This window comes from Filicampus tigris, chromosome 12, assembly GCF_054856515.1.
Source record: "Filicampus tigris isolate MCC_2025a chromosome 12, RoL_Ftig_1.0, whole genome shotgun sequence".
Lineage (NCBI taxonomy): Eukaryota > Metazoa > Chordata > Actinopteri > Syngnathiformes > Syngnathidae > Filicampus > Filicampus tigris.
In genome coordinates, this window is record NC_141228.1 from 20095838 (window position 1) to 20122271 (window position 26434).

At 41.8% G+C, this 26434-nt stretch overlaps 2 protein-coding genes across 6 annotated transcripts in view; one reads left to right on the top strand and one right to left on the bottom strand.

The window, feature by feature from the left end:
- Positions 1 to 191: 191 nt before the first annotated feature.
- Positions 192 to 2109, bottom strand: nr2c2ap (nuclear receptor 2C2-associated protein). Its single transcript, XM_086046293.1, has 4 exons — positions 1995 to 2109; positions 1820 to 1910; positions 1628 to 1733; positions 192 to 997 (listed from the first exon to the last, which is right to left on the bottom strand). Exons 1-4 carry the CDS (start codon positions 2054 to 2056, stop codon positions 801 to 803), a joined length of 456 nt encoding a protein of 151 aa, XP_085902419.1. The 5' UTR covers positions 2057 to 2109; the 3' UTR covers positions 192 to 800.
- ncanb (neurocan b) overlaps positions 1987 to 26434 on the top strand; it is a 129001-nt gene continuing 104553 nt past the window's right edge. For 2 of the 5 annotated variants that reach the window (XM_086046281.1, XM_086046283.1), the window contains exons 1-4: positions 1987 to 2298; positions 2495 to 2523; positions 11202 to 11300; positions 22585 to 22676. In XM_086046281.1, the coding sequence (XP_085902407.1) occupies positions 11214 to 11300; positions 22585 to 22676 (179 nt within the window). In that variant the 5' untranslated portion in view covers positions 1987 to 2298; positions 2495 to 2523; positions 11202 to 11213. Of the gene's footprint in view, positions 2299 to 2494; positions 2524 to 11201; positions 11301 to 22458; positions 22677 to 26434 lie in introns of all 5 variants that reach the window. The other 3 variants (XM_086046285.1, XM_086046286.1, XM_086046284.1) reach the window with 3 other exon arrangements.

Consider the following 26434-nt stretch of genomic DNA (forward strand, 5'->3'; position numbering starts at 1 on the left):
AAGAAATTGCACAAACAATTGATTCAGTTACTGACATGGTCCATAACATGTCAGAAAAATGCAAAAATGTTTGTTTCCCAACTACAAGCAGATGTTTTATTTTGATTCAACTCTACACCTGTTATGTCATTTTCAGTCGACAGCAAGTGGCAGTAGCAAAATGGCCGCCCCCTGAGATGCATAAAAACGGATGGATATTTTTTCTTTATTCATATTCCACATACACAACATTAATCAGAATAACGTGGGTTGCATAAAACATAATATTGTACAGAACATGTTAGACTTGGAAAAAATATGCACATAAATTGTACGTGTAAATCTATGGTTATGGTTTGATTGGCTGTAAGGGCACAAGAGGCTTTACATCTGAATGTTCATGGTTTTAATTTTTAAACCTCGACTGTTGTCATGGTCTTCTGCGAGTGAATCATCAGCACCTTTGCCCGTTGCAGTGTCCATCCAAAAAAAAAAAAAAAAAAAGAAGCAGCATTCCAATGTGTTCACGTGTTGGCAGCACAGATATCCAATATCTCTGATGTTCTGCATATTTCCTCTCATATTCAGAGAGTGGGTCATGAGGATTTCTCCCCCAGGACGTCCAAAGTATAAACAATAATTCTCCCAAAAAAGTCGGCGCTGTTCTCAAATGTTATTTTTACTCTGTCCACGGCGGCCGCCTCCGGTATGGGAAAGCAGTGGGTGTGCAGTTAAGGCAAGATAATCTTTGGGTCATAAAACCCATCAGTGAATCATCAGTGGCCATGGCAAACACACTCAGTAATAATATTATTAAACGCTTACGACCCTGCGCAATTTGCTGTCAACAGGTCCAGGGTGTAACAACTTACAACCTCCCAATATTTATATTTAAAAAAAGTTAAATAAAAGGCTTCTAAGTTGACATTGACAAAAATACTGAAGGATATCTGAAGAGAGTTGTTGTCCTCAGGGTAAAAATGACTCACTACTGTGAAATCTCCATCTACTGAACAACCTGCAGAGAACAACAAGAGAAACTGTACATGCTGGGTCAAACGTTGCTACTATATACACTTTTTACAGGTTCAATAAATAGTGACAAATATTTTATGTCAAGAACAATAAATTAATTCTAAAGCAAAATTGGATAGGTACTGAAGGAAGGTGCAAAAGTAGTTTTAAGTTAAGGAAGGATGCAAAATAAAAAGCGGGTCTAAGGAATGGAAGGAAGGCAGGAGGGAAGGGAAGAAGAAAAAAATGGTCTGAGGTGAAAAGGAGCAGCTAAGAAAGAAAGGAACGAATGGAGGAAGGCAGAAAAGTCAGTAAATAAGTAGGTCTGAGGCAAGTGGAGAAAGAAAGAGGTCAGAAAGGAAGCTAGGAACAAAGAAATAATGTCAGAAAAGAATAGGAAACACGGATGCAAGACGTGCATAAAGAAAACTGAGTTTGGGTTCCCAGCTGGGGTTTTAAAACAGATGTATGAATTAAAACAAAAAACAGGAGTGAAATAAGGAATGGGGGTAGAAACGAGAAAAATACGTTAGGGTGAAAAAAATACAAAATAAAGTTCAATATAGGACCTATTGTTAAATATGACGATTAAACCTAAACATTCGAAAATGGAGATATTGCTTAATACTTTTACCTTCCATCTTGCAGGTTTTGGCGGAAAAGCCTCCCTGGAACTGAACTTTTAACTCGGACACTCTAACCGACTGGGGGAAATCCAAAATCAACCACTGACAGTCACCCTAGACAAAATTCAAACATTCATCAACACGCCTTTAATGACCGATAAACAACCAAGTACCGACACGGATCATCAGGAACGACTTGCCTGGTCTGAGTTCCAGCATGTCTCCTCGTTGCTGTCAAACATGAACTTCTTCCCAAACTGTTTCACATCTCTGTTTAGGACTGAGCTCACCCTGTAAATTAGCACAATTTCACGTTCCTTTCCCCATCCTCATAATTTTCAAATACATACGCCACGTGTAATTTTCTTTTCCTACCTGTATTGTGTATCGCCGCATATCAAGGACTCGGCCATGTTTGTTGTGGCACATTCTGCCATCAAGCAATTCGATGCAAGTGTCGCGCTTGTAAATTTTACGACAGTCACCGTCGGTTGCCGTTACAATTAGCTCCCGCTAGATGGGTGTCAGGTGCCGTCATATAGCAAGATCAGGATTTCTTTTTTAATAGTATGAACGTATGTCTCAAAATTTTAACGGTAGAATATAAGGAGGCGACTTGTTTGGTTTGGTGCTCTCCTAACAGACGGTGGAAGATGGGAAGCAAAAAGGAATCGAAAAGGTAAACGTCGTTTAAACTTTTGGGAATGAAGCACAGGTGGTGGTGGGAATTGGAAGTAACGAAGTACAAATACTTTGTTACTGTAGATTTTGGAAGTAAGAGTACTTTACTTGAGTGTTTAATTGTCTGCCGGCTTTTACTCCCTACAGTTGAAAACTATAATATCTGTACTGTCTACTCCTTACTTTGTCAATAGGCTCATTGGATGGGGTTTCAGAAGCTGTGGTGAGTGATTGTTTTTTTCTTATCACCTATTTTGTGGAGGACTTTGTGTTGCTTTTTGGTAGAAACGTGCTATATAAATAAAGGTTTGATTAACCGAAAACTGAAAAGGCTATTCAAAATGTTCTTTTTTAGCATTTTGTCTCCAGTGACGTGAAGCACTTGTTCTTGCCAAAATGATCCTTAGCTACAAAAAAACTCTGTGAGCTATTTGGCTGGTTTTGCATACACTTAACTCACACAGCAACTTTTTGACACCTTTAAAATTGCAGCCTCACTGAAATAACCCATAAAGTTGGGATATACAGTGAATCCTAGTGAATAATTTATGACATATATTTGAAAACTATATTAACACTTCAAGCCCTATACCTCAAATTATGATCTCAAAAACACTTCATTGTAATTTCTTACTCATTTTTCAACATTAGTCTTAAAGTATTAGAACCAAAAGTATTAGAACGGCAAGGTCAATACCTCGGTTTGCTTACTGTATGCTGGAGACATTTGTGTTGCATATCACAAGATGAATATCAGACAGAAGTTGAGAATGTCAGCTTTTATTTCATGCTATTTACATCTACAGTAGTTGTGTTTAACAACTCAGTACAGAGTACCTTTTGTTTGAAGGCACCCACTTTTCCATCCATCCATTCCAGTGTGCAAAAGTATTGGAACGGTCAATATTGAATTAACGTAAGGTGAACAACATTTAGTATTTGGTGGTATAGCTCTTGCAATAACTGCATTGAACTCCTTAACAAATTCTGAAGTTTACAAAACCATTTAGTCAGAAAAGTGCATCCAAACTAATCGAGAGAAACTTCAACAATCATGCAACAAGATAATGACCCAAAACACACTGCCAACACAACAAAGGACTTCATCAGGGAGGAAAAGTGGAATGTCTTAGACTGGCCTAGTTAGTTACCGGATCCTAACCCAATAGAGCATGCATTTCACAGACATCATTCTGAGTAACTCAAAACTGAACAGCATTTACTGTTTCATCATACGAATATATAATTGGCAAAACTCCGTCCGATTACGATTATTTTGAATAGAATAAATATAATGGGCTGACCGATCAACGGGTTGAGTCCGAGGTAGCTTGTCAGGCCTCTTTGGGAACCTTTCATCGCGCTGCTGTTTGCTGTCATGCCAGCCGCCTTCACGAACATGGCATCTTATAAGGAGCAGGGCATCTTGTGGCATTATAAAAAAGTGTACAAAATACTTAGATAGGTGCAGATATGTGGGTTTTTTTTGGGGGGGGGGTGAAAAGTAAATTCTACATAAAAAATTATGAATGGGACTTGCTGTGAAGTGCCTGGTTTTCCATCATCCCAATATAGCAGCTCATACAAGGCTGTAACGCAAGTACCTGTGTCAAGAAGTCGCGCATTCAGTTTGATTTAGAGCAGTACTAATGTCTTTAGTGCTATGTGTGCGATAGTGTGTGTGCGAGGCCGCCGGCTTACTTATTAATTGAGCGTTGCCTCGTGATGAGCTTGCATTAATGCATTCCAATGGCTCTGCTGGCTAAGGTCTGTGTGTGTGTGTTTAACGGCGAGGACCATTGATAGTTCCAAGATGAGCTTGCATGTGCAGTGCTCTCAATAAAATCATTTATTCTTTTTTTTTTGCCCCATAAAAAGGAAAATTATGACCCCTGGTAGGTTGCCAGGCAACCATTTCAAAAAAGCCCCCTGCTGTTATTCTGTGAATTAAATAAGGTATTATATATCAGCAAGAGTCATTCAGGTGCAGGAAGGTGTTTTATTTTTTGCGGTAAAATAAGTGAAAATAGCAGCTGTAATTAGTTTTGATTGGCAACAGCAACATAAAATTGTGATCTTCTCTATATTGAGGTTTGCTGTTCACCCCATCATATGTCCCTCTCCTTAACTGACACGTGTGATTTCAAACAAATGCTTATCCAATTTCTCTTTTTACATAGCCTAAATCCTTTTTGTGTCACTATTCAGCAATTTATTTCACCTACGTTATTGCCAGAGCTGGGCACTTGAACCCTTTTTTGCGAGTCCGCCCGCGACCCTCCACCCTTGACCTGGGTACCCTTCCGGCCTCGACCCCCCGCCCTTATTCATAAAAATGATCACCCCCGCCCCGTTTCGCCGCCCGCCCCCCCAAAAAACGTGCATGACGCCGCCGCGGGAGAGATGCTAACGGCAGAGGTTTATTTAAAGATGATTAGCTGGCTGATTTACTATTCAAACCCGCTGTGTACACGCTTCAAACGCGCCACTTGTACTTATCAAACTGCACGTGCTTACTTCCATTGCGAGCCCCGGGGTTGGTTTTGTCGTATTGTATAATTACAGTATTTGGGTCCAACAGACAGCATGAAGTCGCAGTCAACAAGTTACTTATTTATTTTCCATACTTCCCCTCCTTCACACTTCTCGGCCTTCAAAATAAAAGCAAACCACCACACAGCAGGTTTTCTACTCGTGGAGACAAGTTGTTTTGAAACAGTTGCGTTCCAAGTCTGGGGGCGTCGCTTTAAAAAGACAGCGACAACAATGGATATCGTGCCTGCTACAACCATGAAGGGACCGAGATGACTAGACGATGCATTTAATTGTATTGCGAAAACGATCTGGAAGGTGGCGGCTAAGGGGGAACGTGGGTGAGTAGCTTCTTTACACACACATCCGTGACATAACAGCCACACCGCTGCCAAACTAGTTTGCTTTGCAGCAGCGACCACATCATACGCATGAGGGCCGATTAGTGGGTCGGACTAAAATCCACTTCCGGCCCTTTTTTAAAATTTGCCAGTCCCCACCCCTTACCCCAAAAATGGGCATCCGGCCGGGCCGGACGGACTGCCCAGCTCTGGTGATATGAAGCTCCTCTTATACTGCTTGTAAAAAGCTAATTTTCACACCTTTTACCATGTGACCGTTCTGTATAAATAGCGTAGCCATTTAGGAGGGGGACAATTTCGACACGGTGATTTTCCGTCTTCAGAGGTACAGTAGTTCAGAAGCCCCTTTTACATTGCCTGGAAAAGCCTTCATTTTCCACCTTTTTTCCCATGTTGCTCTTGACTGTATGTCAAAACTCTACATTCAAACAAGGCTGCCTTTCCATAGCAAGCATGATTAGCAGGCATCAAAGTGCTCCATGGGAAAGCTCCTGCTTTCTGTCTTTGGCCGCTGGAAATATCCTTCAATATCTGATAGATTCTTATCTGTCTTGTCCCGATTGATTGTTTGGATTGAAACGATAGCAGACAATTAAACCAAAGCTGTTTTTCTGTTTCAAGGGATTTATTTCTATGACTAGGTTCAGTGACTATTTATATAGTATTTTCTTGCATTGTGTGTGGGGGGAAATGAATTTGTCTCTCATAGTCAACGTTTCTACAATCAAATCTCAGAGAATTTTCTTCTCTAATATCGCAAAATCCTTGAGTTTTTTTTTCTTCCCCTACACAAGAGAGAAGCATCCGAGTGTTTCACAGTCAAGTTGCGACCTTGCACCGCAACATTTAGCGTACTGATTTCTGGGCATAATTAGATTCCAGCCTTGTCCGGATGACCTTTCTGCTGCTGCATTGTGGACAAAAGAGTTTGGGGATGTATGACAACTGATTACAGTGGAACCTCCACTATGGAGAGCCCTAAAAGTGGTATGGTATGACCTCTGACCAAAAGCTTCTGTTGAAATATGTATGTCGGATCAAAAGTGCTAGCAACAAATTTGATTTGTATTTATTTTTTTGCTCGTAGTTTTAAATCAAGCAGCCGTTGTCATAAGTAGCACGTAGCTTGCCCACAGACACACACAAACACACACCACTTTTTGACTCCAGCAATGTTGTTTTAAAAAGTAGTATAATGGACCAAAAAAGATGTTTAACTTCAGGATCGCTGTTTGGAACACAACCACACATAATTTGAATTGGATTTAGACAATCTGCCTAATGATTAAACACAAGCTCAGCCGCCTAAAGACACAGATGGCATCTGCTCTAAAGTGTATGTGGGAGAAGTAGAGGGACATCATGCATCCCGACAGTTGTAAATGAGCCAATCGTGGAGTGGGTAAAGCAGGAAATGGAGAGAGAGAAAACAACATGAAGCACATCTGCCAAACCACTGCAGAAATTAACACGGGATTGTTTTTTCTCTCTCTCTCTCTCTCTCTCTCTCTCTCTCTCTTGCTCGGCTGGGTGTCGAAATTTTCCGCTCCAGTTTGAGCGAGGTTCTTTAATTAAATCATTAAAAAGCAGTGCGTTTGCACAATATGCACCGCTGCCTTCATTACAACGCACAATCACTTGTAATTTATTCACTCACCGTGAGGGAGGAATGTGATTCCCTATTTGTGAGCTCACTTGCTTCTAGCATTGTAAAAGGTGGCGAGGCGTGCCACTGTGGTGTTAAACCACCAACACACTTTTTTTTTTCTTCTTCATCTTCATTTTACCAAGGTATTTTGGATTTTTTTTTTTTGGGGTGTGGGAGGGTCCTTTTCTGAAAGCAAGGTCCTTGAAGGCATGCATGTGGAAGAACTTGATGTGAGCCCCCCTAAAAGCATTTAGTTACATTTCCGTTTTTAAATGCATTATTTTAAAGAGAAGAAGCAGAGGTTGGAGTAAGTTACATACTAGAAGTATGTGCAAGTCAAATCTTAGTGCTTAGTTTTTACCTTCAGTTTCAATACAGCATCATGTACATCAAGCAAGTCGCGCCGCTGCTAGCGGTAGCACGACTAACAATTTTGTGTAGTCGACATCTAACGTGAGGACAGTCGCAGTCGATGACATCACTGATATTTTTTCAGTCCAGAACGACGATGACCAACCTGGTTTCCACCACGAACCAGCTTCCCAAAAAGGCGTATTTTGATAGATCAGCACAAGGAAAAAAAACAAAAAAAAACAGTTGTGGTGTCTTATACCAAACACAATCTTACCAATTTTTTTTATTTTGGGGATTTTGAACTTGAAGTTTCACCTTCTTGTGGATATGGTGGAGAAAAATCCAGAGGGACACAAATAACATCAAAGAAACAAAAGTATGGCATTCACAACATTATTATATTATTCATTGTTATTATCCATGAGCAGCTGCAGCAGGCAGATGTTGAGTACATTAGCGACTAACTGGCGAACATTTAGCAGCTAAAGAGGCAGATGTTTCCCTCCAGAGTTTGTGGTGATCAAGACACAAGTAAAACACCATGGGCTGGAGTTTTGACTTTAAGGGCTGTGTTTTTGTAGACAGCGAATGTAGACTCAGGCGTAAAAACTGGCGCATCTTGAATTTCGACGCGTCGATCTCACGCATGGACTCCAGCGAGTCACTTTCTGCTTCCGCCATGTAAACCGTTGGCCTCTCCTGCGCTCAATTTAAACAGAATGCGATGCGCCGCTTCCATTGTCTGGGAAGCAAGTTGTGTTCACGCCCACAATGGCGCAAACGCCCGTTTTCTAACTTCACGCGTCTGAGAAAATACCAAAAAGAAAGAAAACTCCACACAACGCGTGTAAATATGGCCCCTAAATGTTTACAAAGGGGGCGAAACAGGCAACTCATAAGAGCTCTGAAAGCTCAGTCAAAATCGCAGCCAGTTAATATTCTTTGCAAATTAGACCATCACTTATGTTATTATGTCCATATTCTTTTCCAGAAAATTAAATGGAAATGTCAGTGATCTGCCCAATATCAGCAACAAAACATTCAACCATGAAATTGCATTTAAATAAGTCCAGTAGTTTTGGCATCACGTTTCAAACAAATTAGTTTTCAAACACAAACATCTTGGGTGAAGATTTCGCTCGACATGATCCTCTTTTCATCAAATTTAGAGATTCTAGCTTTTAGTTGGACAGCCAGAGACAAGACAACTTTCATAATCACCAACGCTTTGAACAAATTTAATGACATAAACGTGTTCTTATTGGGTTGCACGATTCATTTTCACCCCGTGTAATCTGACAGGCGCCGACTCCGCGCTTTTGACTTGCTGCAATTAAAAAGAGAACGGAGCTTTTTTTCTCCCGTTGATGGCTTTGATGTTGACTTGCCCCTCACGCTGACAGCGTGCCCGTCCGTGGCTCACGGGGTCAAGTAGTGCTGACAGCCGTGCGGAGGTGCTTGTGTGTCAGGTTAGTTGTTTTCTGTACAGGCGTTCTTGACGGGGCGAGTTGTACTGCACGCCGGTGTGGTGGGTTCCCGTCAGATGGGCTGCCTCGTTAATCTGTGCCGACAGCTTTGTAATTGGACCGCTTCCTGAGGGGTGGGAGCTGCACCTGATAGCACTGCTACCAGGAGAAATAAGGAAGGTGGAGGATGCATCTGGAGAAGCAGTTGAGCCTTTTAAAGAGGAAAGTAACCCAAACATTTTTTTTTTTTTTACAAGAATATGTTCTATGTAAGACCACTAGTTGAAACAGGGCATTCTGATAAATATTGCGTTTGTGGAATAAGAGTTAATCCACCCGTTTTTAGCCAGCTCAGGGCCGATTTTGTCACTTCTGTCGATTGAAAAGGACATCACAGTTGCTCCAGGCTCAGGTAATGACCAATCACAGCTCGGCTGTTTTCTGAAGCTGAGCCACGATTGGTCTGAGTCCGGAGCAACTGTGATGTCATTTTCAATCGACAGAAGTGACAAAATGGCCGTCCCTGAGATAGCTAAAAAGGGGCGGATTTTGCTGCCTAACTCATATTCCACAAACGCAATATTAATCAGAATACTATGTTTGAACTAATGGGCCTGCATAGAAAATATTCTTGAAAAACATATGGTTGGGTTGACTTTTTTTCCTGTAAAAAACCCAAAACCTTTTAGCCCTTTTTCATATGTTGCCTTTTGGCACCGCTACGGAAAGACGGGACGTCATTACACCAATTGCTGGCGAAAATGCCACCTTCTTGGGTCTTGTCTAAAAGCCCAAAGTGGCTCTAATGCGACAGCTTTGCACTTTCTTGGTGTGAACAATACCTCTGAAACTCTCTGCAAAGGTGTAAAATTGCTGGGTTGACTTCTTCACCCCATTCTGTGTTAGCACCGTTTTATAGAATGGCAATCAGGGGTTGAAGATTTGGATATATTCAGATTGTATTTGACATTCGGCTGCCGGCCTCATTTTTGCTAGCATGTTTCCACGCACTTGTGGCATCCATACATCCATATACACTGATGTCACTACTTTGGGTCATTTTACCCAACTTTGGCGCAACTGCTTTCATCTCTGCTTGTGCAAACAAACACATACTGCACCCAAAAGGGATTTTCTGACCCTCGCAGTCTTTTATGACCTGTGCAACTCTTTAACAACCTTCTCCAACAATGGTGACTATTAATGGTTCTCTAATTGCATGTGTAACAAAATACAGTATATTAATCAAATGGAAAAAAACAAAAAAAAACGCTCTGACAACTTCTCCTGTCCATTTGTATTGAAAGCAAGTGCTACTGTCCAAGAACTACCGTATTGGCCCGAATATAAGACGGTGTTTTTTTGCATTGAAATAAGACTGAAAAAGTGGGGGTAGTCTTATATTCGGGGTCTAGACATTATACCCATTCCCGCCGCTTGATGGCGCCAGATATCATTGAAGCGAATGCTGAACTTGACTCCGCAGGCCAAAGCAACCCCCTGTCACGTGAGGATGACGTGCTATGGGAGGAGCCAGAGGATGGGATTAAGGACGGCGACACTGAGCACAGCGAGGCAGATAATTCTTTGTGAGGAGTAATGTTCCGCCATGATAGATCTCAGCTACTCTCAAATTAAACCGGTTTGCATTATTTTATTGCAAGGTTTTTCCTTATTCAGATTTGTTTCAAGACGACAGTTAGTTAGACTTCACCTTGATGGTTAATGCAGTTCTTGCAATTTTGTCGTTTGATCACAATAGATTGGTTTATTTACATTTCAAAAACCAGAAGCCATTCATTTGCGAATGTGATTGCACTTTAGTTTACATATTTAAATGTTGAGGTATTAAGATTTGAATGAGGCAAAATAACATGCCTTTTCTCTCAGATATATTGTTATAATCATTTGTTTCAGATGTACTGTCGTTATTTTCTGTATAGAAATGAATGTGGTGTTCAAAAAAAACGTTTTTCAAACTTGAGTCTTGAAAAAGAGGGGGTCGTCTTATTATCAGGGCCGTCTTATATTCGGGCCAATACGGTATTTTGTACATCAGACGTTGGTGAAAATGCCACCTTCCCTGTGTTCTACGTAAAAGTCAAAAGTGGGTCTTCAGTGTCAGGCTGATTTTCCCTCATTCCTTGCCATTTATAGAGAACAGTAACATGGGGGAAATGAGAATGCCATCTCTTACTGGCAGTGTGAAAGTGGCTCTTGACACTTCTCTCAGCCTGTTTTGCTGAAAGCAATTTGGACTGTCTGACAGGTTTTTAGACATCACACCAGACGCCATTGCTGACGTCATCTAATTCATATGATCGCAGGGTCGGGGCAAAATGCAGCAGTGGATGAAGTTCAGGTCTTCTGTCAAGCTCAGAAGCGCTTATTTTGCGGACAGGGTGATGGGGCTGACCCAAAGCCGCACCCCGCCGCAATCGGGTTCTATATTGAGTGACTGAATGAATGACAGCCATAAGAACTTCCCGGATTTTCCATTGCAATCATATTTCACTTTCATTTGATCCTCATTGTGCAGCCCACCACCGTCATGTGGTCTTCTGATGCAGACCATCTCCCCCTCCACACCACCGCCCCTCTTGAGAACACTGCACAGGAGATGAACTCCAGCAGACAGGTGCCGCGCCGCTCGGAATGACAATTTGCCTTTTGGAAATCAGCCTGGGGCTTCATTGTGTTCTCTGGGATTGAGTTAGCCCAACAGAAGAAACTGGACAAACCCCCACATGCACCCTCAGCCTTCCTCCTGTCAACCTTTTCATGTTAAAGCTTGCGGTTCAAACAAGAAGCAGGTTCAAGAGTCCCGAGAGCAAAAAATGATTTCATATGAGGGCCGCATCATGATCAGCCAAATGATGGATAGAAAATACTATACAATACGCTAGTGGTGGGCGATATGGCAAAAATATCATATCACGATTTTTTTAAAATCAAATCACGATCATGATTTTATCATAAATCTTTTTTTTAGACTCATTTGCATTTTTGACCATTTTACTCATGTTAAACATATAAAACATTTAAAATGTATATAAAACTCTAAAAGAAAAAAACAAGACATTTTAAGCCAGCTAAGCTTCCTGAACAGGTTTTAATTTGAATAGTGCCATTTTTTTTTTTAATCAAAATGTGCAGCGAATGTAAACATAAAAGGTAACATAACGTAAACATAAAAACACAGCTCGTAACGCGGGTCTAGTACTTTGAAGAGTCTTTTAAACGGAGCCAAACCTTTTTCATTATTTCCCCAAAATGGAAGTTTTATCCAAAACAACAGAAGCATTTCATTTGTTCTTGCTATTTCATCTTATAGCCCTAACCGAGTTCTCTAATGGATGACAATGGAATCCGACATAAGGAGACAGACAAGATAAAAAGCTGAGACAAAGCCTGGGGAAGGCTGACGGGCCCCAAAAAAAAAAGAACAGAAAAAAACGGAGTAGGTCACAAGGGATTTAGTTTGGGGAAGGAAAGGGAAAGGTGAAAGGCAAAGAGACGGACAAAGTTGGCAGAGACAAATCCACAATTCACGCGGGACCACCACTCTTCTTTGTAGTCCAGTACAGTGGGGGATATGCATGTGCGTGTATGTGTCTGCCGCCTTGTTAACTCCAGACAACCTCCCGGCACTTTGTGTCAAATCAACATTGTTTTAATCGCACATGCACTTGAGGCCTCTCTTCACACTGTGTTTCACTCCATTTAGCAGATTTTTTTTATTTTTGGGGGGGGGGGGGGGGATAATAGCCTGGCGTGAGGTGTTTGCCCCGCCGCATTAAAATGAGCCAAAGAATATGTTGTTTATGCCCCAATACTTTTTATCCTCCCCCGCCTCATTTAAGTACATGAATGTTACATTTGTAGCTCTGAGGAGCATGGAATATAGCACGTTCAGCTCTTGAAAAATCCCTGCTGTGAGTAGGCTCAAAAATGGAAACCTGATGTCTAGCTATCTTTCATGAGGGGATTTTAAGTGCAGACCCAAAAAAAAAAAAAAAAAAAAAAAAAAAAAATCTCTCCAAGGTTGGAAGTTCTTCACTTTAAAAGAAGTCTGTCACTATGAATAGACTGTGGTCTGTCAGGTGCCTTTTTCCTGGGAGCCAATTAATCAGCAAAAAGGTGGCACGGGGTGGGGATAAAGGCTCATTAGAGTGGTCCCGCTTGCTGTCATTACCGCACATTTACACAAGCTGGCAGCCGCCGCGCTGTAAAGTTTGCCAGAAGTCCATTAGTCTTACAGCACAGCGAGAATAACCCCCTTTTCTGGCAGGAAAACGTGTCCGTAGGCATCACCCCTTGTCTCATTTATTACTTTCAAGAGGTAGAAAGGCAGCCGGTTAGTAACGGTCGGAATTAGCTGCTTAGATCTGACGTGAGACAGCAGCAATGTGGAGTTTTTCCATGTGCCAGAAAGGCCAACTAAATCAGGCGTGGGGAACCTAAACTACAGTCTGTGGGTCCTTCAGAGCAATGAATCCGATGGTAACGTCTTTGTCTTGAGACGTGGTGAAGCAGCACGTGGCTCTTTTTTTAAAAGCATTTTTTTAACTACATTTTTCAACTACAGTAACAGAAAATGTGTGTATTGTAATGTAATGTAAATTTGTCAATCCGTCAGTCTAATGGTGTATTTGAACCAGGTGGGTTGATTTGGCCAAGCAAGGGAGATAAAAAAAAAAAAGGACAGTTCCAACACCAACAAAAACATTCCAACTGGCAAAAAAAATATCGTAATGTTCACAACAGTTTCGGATTACAGTCAAATTATCAGGCACATTTGCAATGCTAAGAGAGCTGCTTTCATGGGCTTTTAAAATTGTTTTAAAGTCTCAGGGCGTTACTAGTTATGGCAATTCGAGGTCCTTTTGTAGCTCATTCCAGGCTGAGCGCAATTCCCTACCGTGATTCGGTTCGAAAGGCGTGCTTGTTCTGTTTGATGCACAAAAATATGCTTAAGTAAGAGGGTACCAGCCCAATCATAGCTTTGTGCAAGAGAGAGAGCAGTCATGCGAATCTCCGTGTGGGAAGAGGTGGGCAATTTGCAATAACATAAGGAGTGCAACGATGCACTCAATTTTCTACTAACAATTGCAAATTGCAAATCTACTAAAAAAGCATAAGGCAGAATTTTACAGAGCGTTCAAGTCTCTAGGGTATTGATCGGGTACATGCGTTTAGAGCAAATCACTGCAGGTGCAACAATTAATCGACAGCTAATCAATTAGCAAATTATTCGATAATTATTTGGGAGAATCTAATGATAGTTTAGAGACCTTTCTTTACAATTGTCCAAAATCCTTTGAATTTCAGCCCCTCAACATGAACATTTTTCAGATTTCTGTAGTCCTCCGTAAAGCAGACTGATTACCTTTGTGTTGAATCAAAATAATTTGATTTTACTTTGAAAAGCAATCATCAACATTTTTGCGATTGACTGGCGACCAGTCCAGGGTGTGGTCCGCCTTTTGCGCAAAGTCACCTGGGATAGGCTTCACCTGCCTGTAATCCTGACCAGGATAAGCGGTATGGATAATGGGCGAATCGATGTTTGGCAGAGAAATGGATAAAGCACTTTTTCTTCTTCTATCTCTTCAGTTACTAAAACGTTATTTTGCTCTCTTCTTTTTTTTTTTCAATCAGTGTTGCTATTCAGCACCCTGTTAAATGGGCCGTGGCTGGCAGAAATAGCAATAGTTTGTTTTCATTTTACCTGTTTGGGAACTGATTTGAAGAGAACATGAGAAAATCATATTCCAGCAGTAGATATGGCCACCGTGCGACATTGATGCATTACTTGGGCGGCGAACACTCCCGCGCAACTTTGGCGGTAATTGAGTTTGGAGGCAAGCACCTGCACACTGGAAGAATCGTCTTGAGAGGGCAAGAGAGCCAGGTGTATTTGTTTTTGTTTTTGTTTTATAATATGGCTTATTTGTTATAATGCTGTTGGAGGTAACAACAGTGTTTGACTCGAGGGGCGAGGCAAGAGGTTCCTCTGAGTATTACACATTTGGCGAAAACAAGCCGACTGCTTTTATTTCAGCTTTAAACTTTACAATCGTGTCTGCAAGTGACAGAAAAGCAGACAAATGTCCTATGAGTCTTCAGTATAAAGTTTAGCAAGTCGAAGGATGGCCTCTTTTGTTTGTCAAATCCTTTCCTAACCTCAGCTATTAAATGAGTCGGCATCGGCGCTCACAAAGGCAACTGCAGAACGTGTGTGCGTTTTAGGGCGTTTCAATGATTGAAGCCGAGGACGATGGGCTAATCTCGAGCTGCAGCCCGCATGACGTCCCTTGCTATCAGTAGCTGAAGTTTGAATATAAATAAACAACTGCAGTTTTCCAACAGCTATTAGTGACAGTGTCAATAGAGAACACGCACGGTGGACGATTGTGATTCATTGAGTTCATATGGGGCGTCAGATGTCTTCGTCTCTGTGAATGGATATGCCCCCGGTGGGGATTGCGATTTGGGTGGCTTTCAAATGTACTTCATCTGACTCGGAGGTTGGACTTTTCCAGCTTCTCAGTTGTCTGGAACGTAGCATAAATGCACGGATGATGAATAATTCCCCTCATTTGCAAAGCAGAAAATTAGTAGCAACCCTTCATGCTTTGTTACATTTACTTCAAGTTTATTGATGATGTTGCGAAGAGCTGGGGGGGAATGAAAACTCCCAGAAGAAAGCACAAAGCTCGGTGAGACTCTTCTCTCCCCTTGCGAGTCCTGACATTTATTCTCCAATGACATCATTAGAGTGGGAAAAGATGTAGGCGACCATATGGACGTCACGGCTGTTCGGCTCTGGCCATAATTTAAAATAACCACTGTATGTGTTGACAAAGGTTGGTGTGTGTGCTATACACAATTCGGAGGCCATGGAAGATAACCAATGCTGACTTACAATGCATTGACATATTGAATAGCTGCGTCTGTAAGACATGTCAAGGCCTAAGCAACAACGGACGATTCCCTCATAATGTCATATGTAAAACACGGATACACGAGCGTGGGTGGAAGGCGGTCTCCAAGTGCCCATTTAAATGCACTTTGCGTGTGCCGATCTCCTGCATGGACACCAGGAATTCCATCTACCAGGAATTCCGTCTACCAGGAATTCCTTCTACCAGGGATTCCTTCTATGTCACAATGTAGTCAAATTCATTTTTTTCCCCATAAATCTATACTGTTGGTCAGTCCACATGAATCGGTTTTATTGAGAAATCGACCAATTCAAAGTGTTGGAAATGGCTTGCTGTCTTTGATGACGCAATCAATGTTCATGGTTGAACAAGCGTGTCGTTTTTGGGGTCCGCTGAAAAGCGCCGGTTTTGGAGGCCCGAGGATTTCGCCTGACGCCCGCGATACGAGAGCGGCGAGACAGCGGTGAGCTGCGCTACTGGAGCGACAGAAGACAAGGTGGAGGTGAGACTGCATGAAAGACGGGCTCTGAACCTCTTCTTATTTGCTTTGGTGATGGACAGATTGACGGATGAGGTCAGACCGGAGTCCCCGCGGGCTATGATGTTTGCAGAGGACGTTGTAATCTGCTGTTAGGGTTGGGAGTTGGGAGAAGAGGACCAAGAGAGGTGCCCTGGAGAGACGAGGAATGGAGACGGGATACGTGAATGAAAGTGTGGCTGGTGAAATGTGAGATGGTGCAGGAGTTCCAGTAGTTGGAATCTATTGTTCAGAGCAACGAGGTGCGAAAGCGAGTGCGGGCAGGATGACTCATGTGGAGGAAGGTGTTCAGGGCGATCTGTGACAGAGGTGTGGTTTTCCAGAGGGAAGCAATGACCAGAGGACAGGAAACAGCTGGAGCTGAGAGAGTTAAAGATGCTGACATTCTCTCTGGCAGCGACGAGGATGGACATGATCAGAAATGAGCTCATCAGACGGACAAGCAGAGGAGTGGAAGGTTTGGAGACAAAGCTAGAGAGGCCAGGTTGAGAGATTCTACAAAGGGGGGGGAGGGGAAATGCTGTATCAGTGGATATATCAGGAGAAGGATGCAAGGTAGACGGCAACGAGGCAGGCCAAAGATGAGATTTATGGATGTAACGAGGGAAGACTTGCCGATACAGTAGCCGGAATTATAGAAACAGATGCAGAGGACAGAGAGAGATGGAAGAGGAGATTTTGTTTCGGCGACCCCCCCCCCGAGTAGGGTTAAACGGAAAACAAAAGACGACATAAATATGACATCCCTGCCTGCGCACAGAATTTCTAACCCTCTCATGCAAGGTGAACTTGGAAAATATTGGTGATTTCCAAGCGCATGCTTCAAAAGTTTCCAGCGTGCTGATGAATCATCGCTTTTACAACAAATAAATGGCCACTACGTCTTTGGCAGCGCAAAATCGTTCGCGCTACTGAGACCGGATGCACACTTGGGTCATTACAAATTCTAACATCCATCCCAACTCTTGTGGCCTCTCAACGCCGCCGTCCGCTTGTGTAAACTGTTTGTCTGTGTGATAAAGCCCAGGCTGGAAATGACGTGGCACATTCTTCTCGCAGGGCCATTCGCTTTTTCCTTGTGGCAGATCGAGCGGGGTGTCAAGACAGATCGCTGTGGGGGGGCGAGGGGGGGGGGGGGGGATGTGGAGCGCGTGTCATCCAGCTCGGCTGCCATTACTGACGGAGCCGGAACGAGAATGGACTGAGCTCATTTTCAGGAGAGAAGGAGGAGGAAGATGCTGGGATGGGATGCTGGAACGGGATTGAATGGAACAGACGACTTCTGTTCTGTTTCATCGGCGTCGTCCATCAAAGTCCATTTCTGCCTCTCGCAGTGCATTAAGTGCATTAACGGCCGCTGTGGACATCCATAATGCCTCCTTCTGTCATCACTTTGCTGCCCTCATCCTGGCACTCGCGCCATTTGCGCTGTAAGCCGCACAGCGCCTTGCTTCTCAATAACTGAAGGGTCTGTAGAGATGCAGTCGTGATTTCTGGTGGTATGTGGACGCATAACCGATCCCTTTTACAGACGCGGCGCGACATACTGTAGCTGAGGGCTGCTCGATTGTGGGAAAAAAAAATGTCGATTATTTTGGTCGTAATTGAAATCACGATTATTCAAACAATCTTTTTTTTTTTGGGGGGGTACAAAACAAGAACATGTTTCAATGTGAAAAATATAAAGACAAATAAATGTCTTTGAACCACTATAATTATGTAAGTTCCTTTTGGACTAAACAAAATTTATAAAAGTAGCTATGAAACAAACCCCCCCAAAAGGTGCAAATGTATAAATTGAACTATGATTTCCTTGTGTTAACAAACAGTGTGTTGGATATAAATGCATATTAATAATCCTTTTTTCCGATGATGCCAATTTTGTAATCGTGGAGTATAACAAAGGCGATTGTAATTGAATTTTCGATGAATTGCGCAGCTCTACTGTAGCTCCTCTCAGAATTGCCGCTTTTCCATCGGAAAAAAAAGTGGGACACAATCAGTTAAGTGATGCTGGTTGACTTCTGCTCTGTTCTGAGTTCAAAGCATTTTTCCCTATTTTCCATAACAAAGTAAGTGATTTGTTCAAACTCTCGCAAAACGTAAAACCCTCATTAACTGAAGAGAACCCCTGACTATTAGCAGTTCGCTATCCACAAATTCATTCATTCAGTTTTTTTTTTCTGTGGGATCTATAAATGATTTTTGTGCTCTTCCTGAAGCACCCTAAAATATCCTTGCCAGAATTATGATTATTTTTTTTACTATATATCTCATTCACTCTAAAAGCATGTATAAGTCACATTACTCTGGCCATCTTCCAAAACCATAACATCTCATTCCCTAATTTCCCCATCATCTATCGTTCCCCCGTCATTTTCGTGCACTTTCTTAATGAGATGCTTGCTCAACACAGTGCAGTTAATCCATCAATGGCTAATTAGCTATCACTGTTTTCTTTGGAAGTGGGCGTCGGAGCATGGCACATGACGATAAGCCAATATTTGCTCGGAATACATGAGTTTATTAAATTATGCCGAGACGTTAGCGAAAAAATAGGGCACTACAAATACGATATTATGACTTAATATTTTCACAGTGATACATGGTGACAGGAAGCAGACTAGGCTTTAGGACAGGTGAAAGCAGGTCTAAGTTGTGGTGCAGGTGGTTTTGGTGGATTTGATATATCTGCTGATATGTGTGGTGGACGTCTTTGCATTTCATTCATGAATATGACATGTCGTTTTCAGTCGACAACAAGTGGGAAAAATGGCCACCCCCAGATGGACAAAAACGGGTGGATTTTAATGCTTAACTCACATTTCACAAACACAATATTAATCGCGGTATCGCGTTTAGACTAGTGGGGAACATTTTCTTGTAAAAAACATTTTTTGGGTTGACTTCTCAAAGTGTTTTTTTGGGTGTGGCTGGGGCATTTTCTCTTCTTGCAAGGTGACTGGCCGCTGTTAAGCCTCATTAACATTTCAGCGGGTTAACAAGAGCGGAGGACAACTTTGCCAACAAAGATTTAACATGTTTTCTGATTCAGGGGAAAAAAATGACTCAATGTGTTAAAGTCATTGGCGCGCCGGGTGCCATTTTATTTGATCACACTTTTTGGCCGGTATCCAGAACAGACGGGAAAGGGAACTCCTGTTTTGGCCGCCAGTAGAAACACATGCCATTGATGGTCCAAAACACTGCAGTGGAATATTGCAAACAAACGGGCAAAACGTACCAGTCTAAATTGTGGGAAATGTCATCTATTTTATGACAAACCAGAAAATATATAATAATTCAGTTCAACGTGCTTCGCTGTTGATGCTCATCCCACCCTGAAGAGATCCATAGGCACTGACAAATTTTAGGAACATATGGCTGCAATAAATCCCCTCCTGATGTATCGGATTTCTTTCAATTCCGTGTACTCTCTGGGAGTCATCCGTCTGACGCAAGTCTCAAAATTCTCATAACCTTGATCAATCGCCGTCGTGGGCCATCGCTTCCTCGCCCGCTGTTGAGACTCCTTGGTGATGCCTTAGCATCCTCCATAATTCCTTTCTGCGCCTCCCCCCTTGCCCCCCCCACCCCCCCCACCCCTCCGCCATCAGGTAATCTAGGCCTTCAATCAGGCGTCCGATGACAAATGACCGAGTGTGTTTGCTGATTGGCTCTTAGTGCTTTTGTCTGTCGTATGCGGGTCACTCAGCTGCGGAGTCCCCATCAGCGCTTCTGACCTCGAAAAAACCTCCAACCGCATTATTTTGACTTAACCACCCCCCTCGCACACACCTGCTCCTTTGCGGTTGCTTAGCTGTGTTTGGAGCCACAAGCCAATTTAATAAAATATGCCTGCCATTATCCACGAGCGCATCCTTTTTCTGCCCTTTTGCCCAATTAGCCCGCTCAACCCGCACCTTGGGGGTACAGTCTTGCAATGACAATTACATTGTTATCGACCTGTAATCCGGTGTAATTGATTTGAATGACATGTCTTAGCAAACCGGGTTTTATGGCTCCCTTTGTTCAAGGTTGACTTGATTTTACTGCTCTTTAATTGACCTTGTTGGTGTTCGGCAGACAAGCCGCGCGCATTCAACACAAGCGCTCATCGGTCTGTACGGCTTCCATCAGGGCCTTGCGGTGAATAAGCACGTTCTTATCATTTGAAAAAAAATTATCCGATTTTTTATTTCCTGTATTAAACATTTGGATGAGATTGATGACAAAATGATGTGCAGGTGAGGTACAGGTAATATTTTTGTCCACTTGGAGTCTCGAACTTGAAGTTCTACTGTAGTATCTGTGACTTTGGGTGTGTAAGGCTTTAAAAGGCGGGGCCTAGCCTGGTGAGTGATTTGGGAGTCAGCAAATGAGAGTGTAGAGTTGCCTGTTTGTTAAACTGCTAATAATATGACACATTTGAATATGTCATTGATATTTGCGCAAATAAAGGCCTCTCCCAGCTGAGTAAATACACTTTATTGAAGTGTTTTATATACTGTGGAAGGGGATTTGTAAATATTTACAATAAGATTAGTAGTTGTTTACAATGATTTATAGCTCTGTCTCTCTTATCTGCAATTCTGCATCACATTCATTAGAAAGATGCTGTCGCCTTATTGTTCATTCAAGATGTTTCCGTGGTGTTTAGCGGGGTGACGGCTTGGCAATGTCTGTTGTTGTCTTGTCTACAGTCTAAACAGATTTTTTCCACCTTCCGGACGTTGTCTCTGCGCAAACAAAGCCGCCACCTCAGACGGGTGTAATCAGAGTCAACTTTATTCTCCTCCCCCAAAATAAAACCTCTCAGGGGCAAACATGAGTAATTATTCCAGTGGGACTCAGGGGTGACCGGACACTATTTTTAATATGGAATTTTCCATGGGATTGATTCCCCTCAGTGTTTGCCTAATTAAGGCATTCAGAAAATGTAATAAATTCCAGCCAAAGGACGCTTCCAAGCGATGCTCGGGGTTCAAATCTCCAGCCGCCACATCAAATATGCGTTTAAGACCATGATGTACTGACTACACAAAATAAACACAAAGAGCTGGGACGCCGTGGGATCAATATAGACGCCTTTTAAAAACGTATTCATTATTTTTCGCATTTTCTCTGTTGTTTTCTGGTTTAGGTCATTTCAGGAAGAGAAGACAAATAAAAAAACAAAGCTTTAAAAGACAGCTGCAGGTCTTAACCTTCAAGATATTATTCATCAAAACGATCTTGGCTCCATGAATTTAAGTTCATATGATTTTAATATTTTTCCCGACACTTTTTGAAGTTATAAATTATTGGGCTCTCTCGGTCAGCACCGCGGACAGCTCCCGAAGCTTGACTGACCACCACAACGTGAAAGGAGGCTTTCGCAACGTCCCCATTGAGAGAGTTGTGTTAGCAAAAGATATATTGTAATAAGAGCAAAATCTCCTTGAAGGGAGAGAAACAAAAGCCACCGCCTGCATGCCTGGCTGCCTGCACACATGTCCTCCTGGGGGATCATTATACTTTCTGTGCTACAAAGCGCACGCCTTGCTCTGTATGTATGACAACACTGCTTTTGCCAGATTTTATTTCAACTGTAGCACACTTACAACTCTCTCTGTTTTAACGAGAAACAGCAAGTACATATTTTTAGTGAGGGACTGCAGGGCTAAACTACTAATGTCCCGAATCATTGTGTGCGAATGCCAAAGTATAGTTTACTTGTGAAACTCTTCTTAGTTTGCCGTGTGTGTCTGTACTACACTGCCCTCTGGTGGGCAAGGCACACAAACGAGGAGGAGAAAAATATCAATGGGAATTGAAGCATGAAATCACGATGCACAAACTTTATTAATTTAAGCCAAAAAGTGTAATTATTTCCATTCTGTTTGATTATGTTGCTATCGTATTTATTTAGAGTAAGTACATTTTTTAAAAATTCTAAATCGCGTTATGAGCGCGGCCATGGAACAAATCAAGCTCATAAGTCAAGGCGCTAGTGTATACAAATTACGTTGCATGATAACAAAGAAATTGACCAAATTGTTTGATTCAAGCTTTCATGCAGTAACTTGTGATCTATAACCCCCTCCTCCTCTTTCTTGTAAGAACCCATACACCGCCCCATCTCCTCCTCCTCCTCCTCCTCCTCCTCCTCCTCCTCCACCTCCTCCTCTTCCTGCTGCTGCTAACGCTCATTAGAATACTGCAGCGCACTCTTTTGTTCAGTAGCGCTCAGCTGCTGGAGAGGTGAGCACCGCTCCGGCGCTCCTCATCACCACCATCCGCTCACTCTCCTCCACCTCCTCCGCCTCCAGGAGTCACGCACGGACGCCGCTCATCTTTAACGGATAAAGACCAACAGAGATTGTCCCTGTGCCTTTTTTCCACCCACACACGTTTTTATCGACTTTTTTTTTTTTTTTTTTGTGGATGCCCTGTAGCGCACTACCACTTGCATCACATCCTCAGGCTCCAGGAAGGCTGCGAGCATCGCACTGCATTCCTCTGGACCGGACCTCACCTCTGCCGGAAGGTAAGTTTGCCTCTAATGCCGATGGATTGTCAAGCATGATGACTTTTAGCTGCAGTCGATAAAAGAAAAAGTAGAAACAGTAAAAAACAACAGTGGTTAAAAACAGTAGAGGATGCACATTATTATATATTGTTGTGTGAAGATCGTTTAGGCATAGAGTGTAATATTCTGCACCAATGAGTTCTCTTTTTTTTTTTAGTCCTTCTAAAGCGTAAACTTTACGATACCCAAATTCCATATTCCTCCGCTTATTTAATCATCCAGACCAACTTCAACTGTTCAGCTCATTCATGACATATTGCAAAGTCACATTCCGCAAATTCACACATTTTCAGTATTCCCGAAACAAAGTTCCTAAATTAATTCAGATTTTGTTATAATTTTTTGGTGGCAAATCCTTCCACATTTGTCTAATTCAAACCATTCCAATGTCAATGTCCGTCTCATTCAGGACATCCGGGCCACTATTTATTTAATTATTCATTCATTCATTCATTCATTCATTTATTCATTCATTCCATCCATCCATTATCTGTACCGCTCTATCCTCACAAGGGTCGTGGGGGTTATTTATCTACTTATTTATTTAACATATCCCCAATTCTCAATTCTGAAATTGAATGAAAAAAATCCCACTGAAAATGAATGGAACAATTTTCCAAACGTAACTCCTGCTTCCATATTTCTCTCTTTATTCAATTATTTAAACAGTGGCAACTTCAAAAGGTTCAGCACATTCCGCTCATATTTGAAAGTCACATTCCCAACTCCCATTTTTCAGTTTTTCGCGTTTTGCCAACTTTTACAAATTTGCTTCCGTTTCGCAGGTTAGCGTGCTTACTCTTAGCATGTTAGCATTTGAACAGCTCTCATTAGAAATAGTACATAAATACAGGGCAGCTATGCTGATGTAAAATCCTCATTGACCACATTGATTTTAGAAATTGTCATTATAGTCTATTAATACTTTGATTTCGTAGTTTCACATTTTTCTAATTTCCGACATTTACCTTCATTCTATATCGTTTCAGTTCAGCGTCAGCTCCTCAGTATTTATAGTAAGTCATTTTTAACAGTAATTACTATGGATTGAGGATGTCAGTAATCCCTTTAAAAGTGTCAAATGTTTATTTTTTTGTCTCAAATACATTTATGTGTAGTTTTGGTATCTGTACATGTTCGAGCCTAAGGTACACATCCTTTAAAATGTGAGTTGGTTGACTATTAGAGGAGCTCTTGAGAATCACGTTGTTGGGTCACATTATCAGTCTGTCACTTAGACGGACGATTTGTATTCCTTTCACACTTGGCATTCAAGGACAGTGGGATGCTTTGGGGTATGCCTTTATTTTTCTCAACAAACCTTTGCTTTGAGCAACATTGGTTAGGTGTTGCTAAATTTAGAAAGTGAGGCATTTTTTTGCTTGTGGTTAGCATGTTTGCCTCGCAGTTCTGAGGTTCAGTGCTTGAATCTCAGCTCAGGCCCCTCCTGTGTGGAACTGAGTCTGCGTGCTTCCGTGGGTTTTCTTGAGTTGCTTCCTCCCGCCTTCTGAAAAAATGAATGTTGGGTTCATTGAGGTGTGAATGTGAGTGTGAGTGAATGTTTGTAATAGTATTGTTCTTTGCCTACTATAGATAGACAGACTGACAGATAGGCAGATAGATTGTAGATAATACAATAAATCTAATTCCCGGTGGTTTTTGTTACACCTTTCCATAACGGGTAGCATTTTGTTTTCCATACCATCACAAGCCCATGAAAATAATGATGAAGCTATTTACTATCTCTTTCGCTGGGTCACTATTGCTATAAAGTGCCTCCTGTAGTGTCGTCAACTCAGTCATCATTGAAATGTAGCAGACGAATGTAACTGAGGTCATATTAAATTAGTGGCCAAAGATTTGCGCACACACTGGTATAAGGATAAGTCTCTTAAGATGTATTTCCATCAATCAATCAATCAATCATTCAAACTTTATAACTTTATGTATATAGTGGTTTTCATCTCAAAAAATGCAACTGCATAAATCACCTAAGAGACTTTCATTTTCATTTTTATTATATACCATTTTATTAACTGCATGTATGTGTATGTAAGTCATACACTGCTCTGCTAACTACATTGTGTATTATACGTGCTTAAATAATGCAAAATAAAAAACGTAAACAACGTTTTTTAACATAGTTTCATTGTCCACAATGGGTTATTTGATTAAAAAAAAAAAGTCATTTTGATTGTGTATTCCATTTTCTTATAATGTAGATTTTGAAAATTTTGCATGTGTCCCTGAAAGTGCTGTCCATCCTGTCATTGTGGGGTATCTAGAAATCCTCAGACGTTTTGTTTTTTTGGTGATATCACCACAAGCATTTTGTCTTTCTACAATCGAGGCTTGAACGGTGAATCGTTGAAGAAAAAATATTTAATTTAAAAAAATATATTATATATATTTTCATCATATTGTGTGTGTAACTGTCTTAACATGTCCACTCTGTCATCATGAAATATAAATTATAAAAACCTTTCCAAAATTCAAAATATGTTTGTTAAACAGTTCAGTCAGCTTGCTAACCGAATCATGTTGCAAAGTGAAATACTAACATTAGCCAGAAATGTCCACCCTGTTGTTGTCCACCCTGTCACCAAGCTTTCATACAGGATTTCAGGTTTCAAGACAAACTTATTTTTCCAGAACATATTGGTCAAACTCCACATTGTAGTTTGGACCACTTTTGCGGTATCGGACTGCCCTACATGTTTACCTGCTATGTGGCTGAACACGAATTCCTGAATCTGTTTGGTGCAACGCTTCCTTCTTCCTGGGTTGTGATGTTTACGTGTATTTACCCTGTGTCCTTATTAATGACCAAAGCCTGTATCTCCAGATCAGCTGGCTCATTGATCAGGACTTCATTTGAATTTTGCCCGCTTGAGCAGCCATGTGCGGGCCTTTGTGTGTTAGTGACCCATCGGTCTCATTGCATCCTGCTTCTTCAGCCCTCATGCATATTGTAGAAGGTCCTGCATTTGCGTTTCTCGGGCTTTTGTTCATGCTGCGGATCACAAGCTCCCGCTCTTTATGCCATTGTTTTCTCAAGATCTGTTCCTTTGTGCCATCCAGCCCCCACCGTTCCTCTATTTTCCGGATGAGTAATCGCTGATTTTGGTCTTGTCGCGACACCTCAAGAGGACTTGTTCTTCCCCCCCTTTCCGTCCTCTTCTTGAGTCTTTATAGCATTGTTATCTACTCCTCTCATGAGGTTGCGGCTGTCACCTTTTTCTTCAATGATACCACGTTCTGCCCGGCTGAGCTAAGCGCAATCCGGACACAGGCAGCGGGGATTCAATTTTACACTTGAGTCATGGGCAAGCGCGTGAGCAGAACTCGGAAGATAATTTTTTTTTTTTTTTTTCTTCTGCAAAGGGAAAGTGTCACTATGACAATTTTTTTACTAAAACCAGAGCGCAGGTGTGCTTAAATCAAACAAAGGTGGTCACTCTGTGTCATTGTGGAGGTGTTTACATTGTGGAGCAACTCCAGCTTGGTCTTACAATGCCTTTTGTGGGTAATAACTTGGCCAAGATCCTAATAAATCAGGTGGAACAAGAGCAACAACAAGCGAACAAAAAAGTTTCACACTGACCCGCACAAATGGCTGATAATGTTGTAATATGCATGCCGGGCCTGTAGTTGGCAGGCTTCAAGACCTAGAATTACCACACAAATATAAGAAAAGCTTCCCATAATTACAAATA

Excerpts from the sequence above, each read along its gene's own strand:
- nr2c2ap (XM_086046293.1), bottom strand. The coding sequence starts at position 2,056 with ATGGCAGAATGTGCCACAACAAACATGGCCGAGTCCTTGATATGCGGC. Across the intron at positions 1,734-1,819 it reads CATGCTGGAACTCAGACCAG|GGTGACTGTCAGTGGTTGAT; the intron begins GCAAGTCGTTCC and ends AATTTTGTCTAG. Across the intron at positions 998-1,627 it reads CAAAACCTGCAAGATGGAAG|GTTGTTCAGTAGATGGAGAT; the intron begins GTAAAAGTATTA and ends TGTTCTCTGCAG.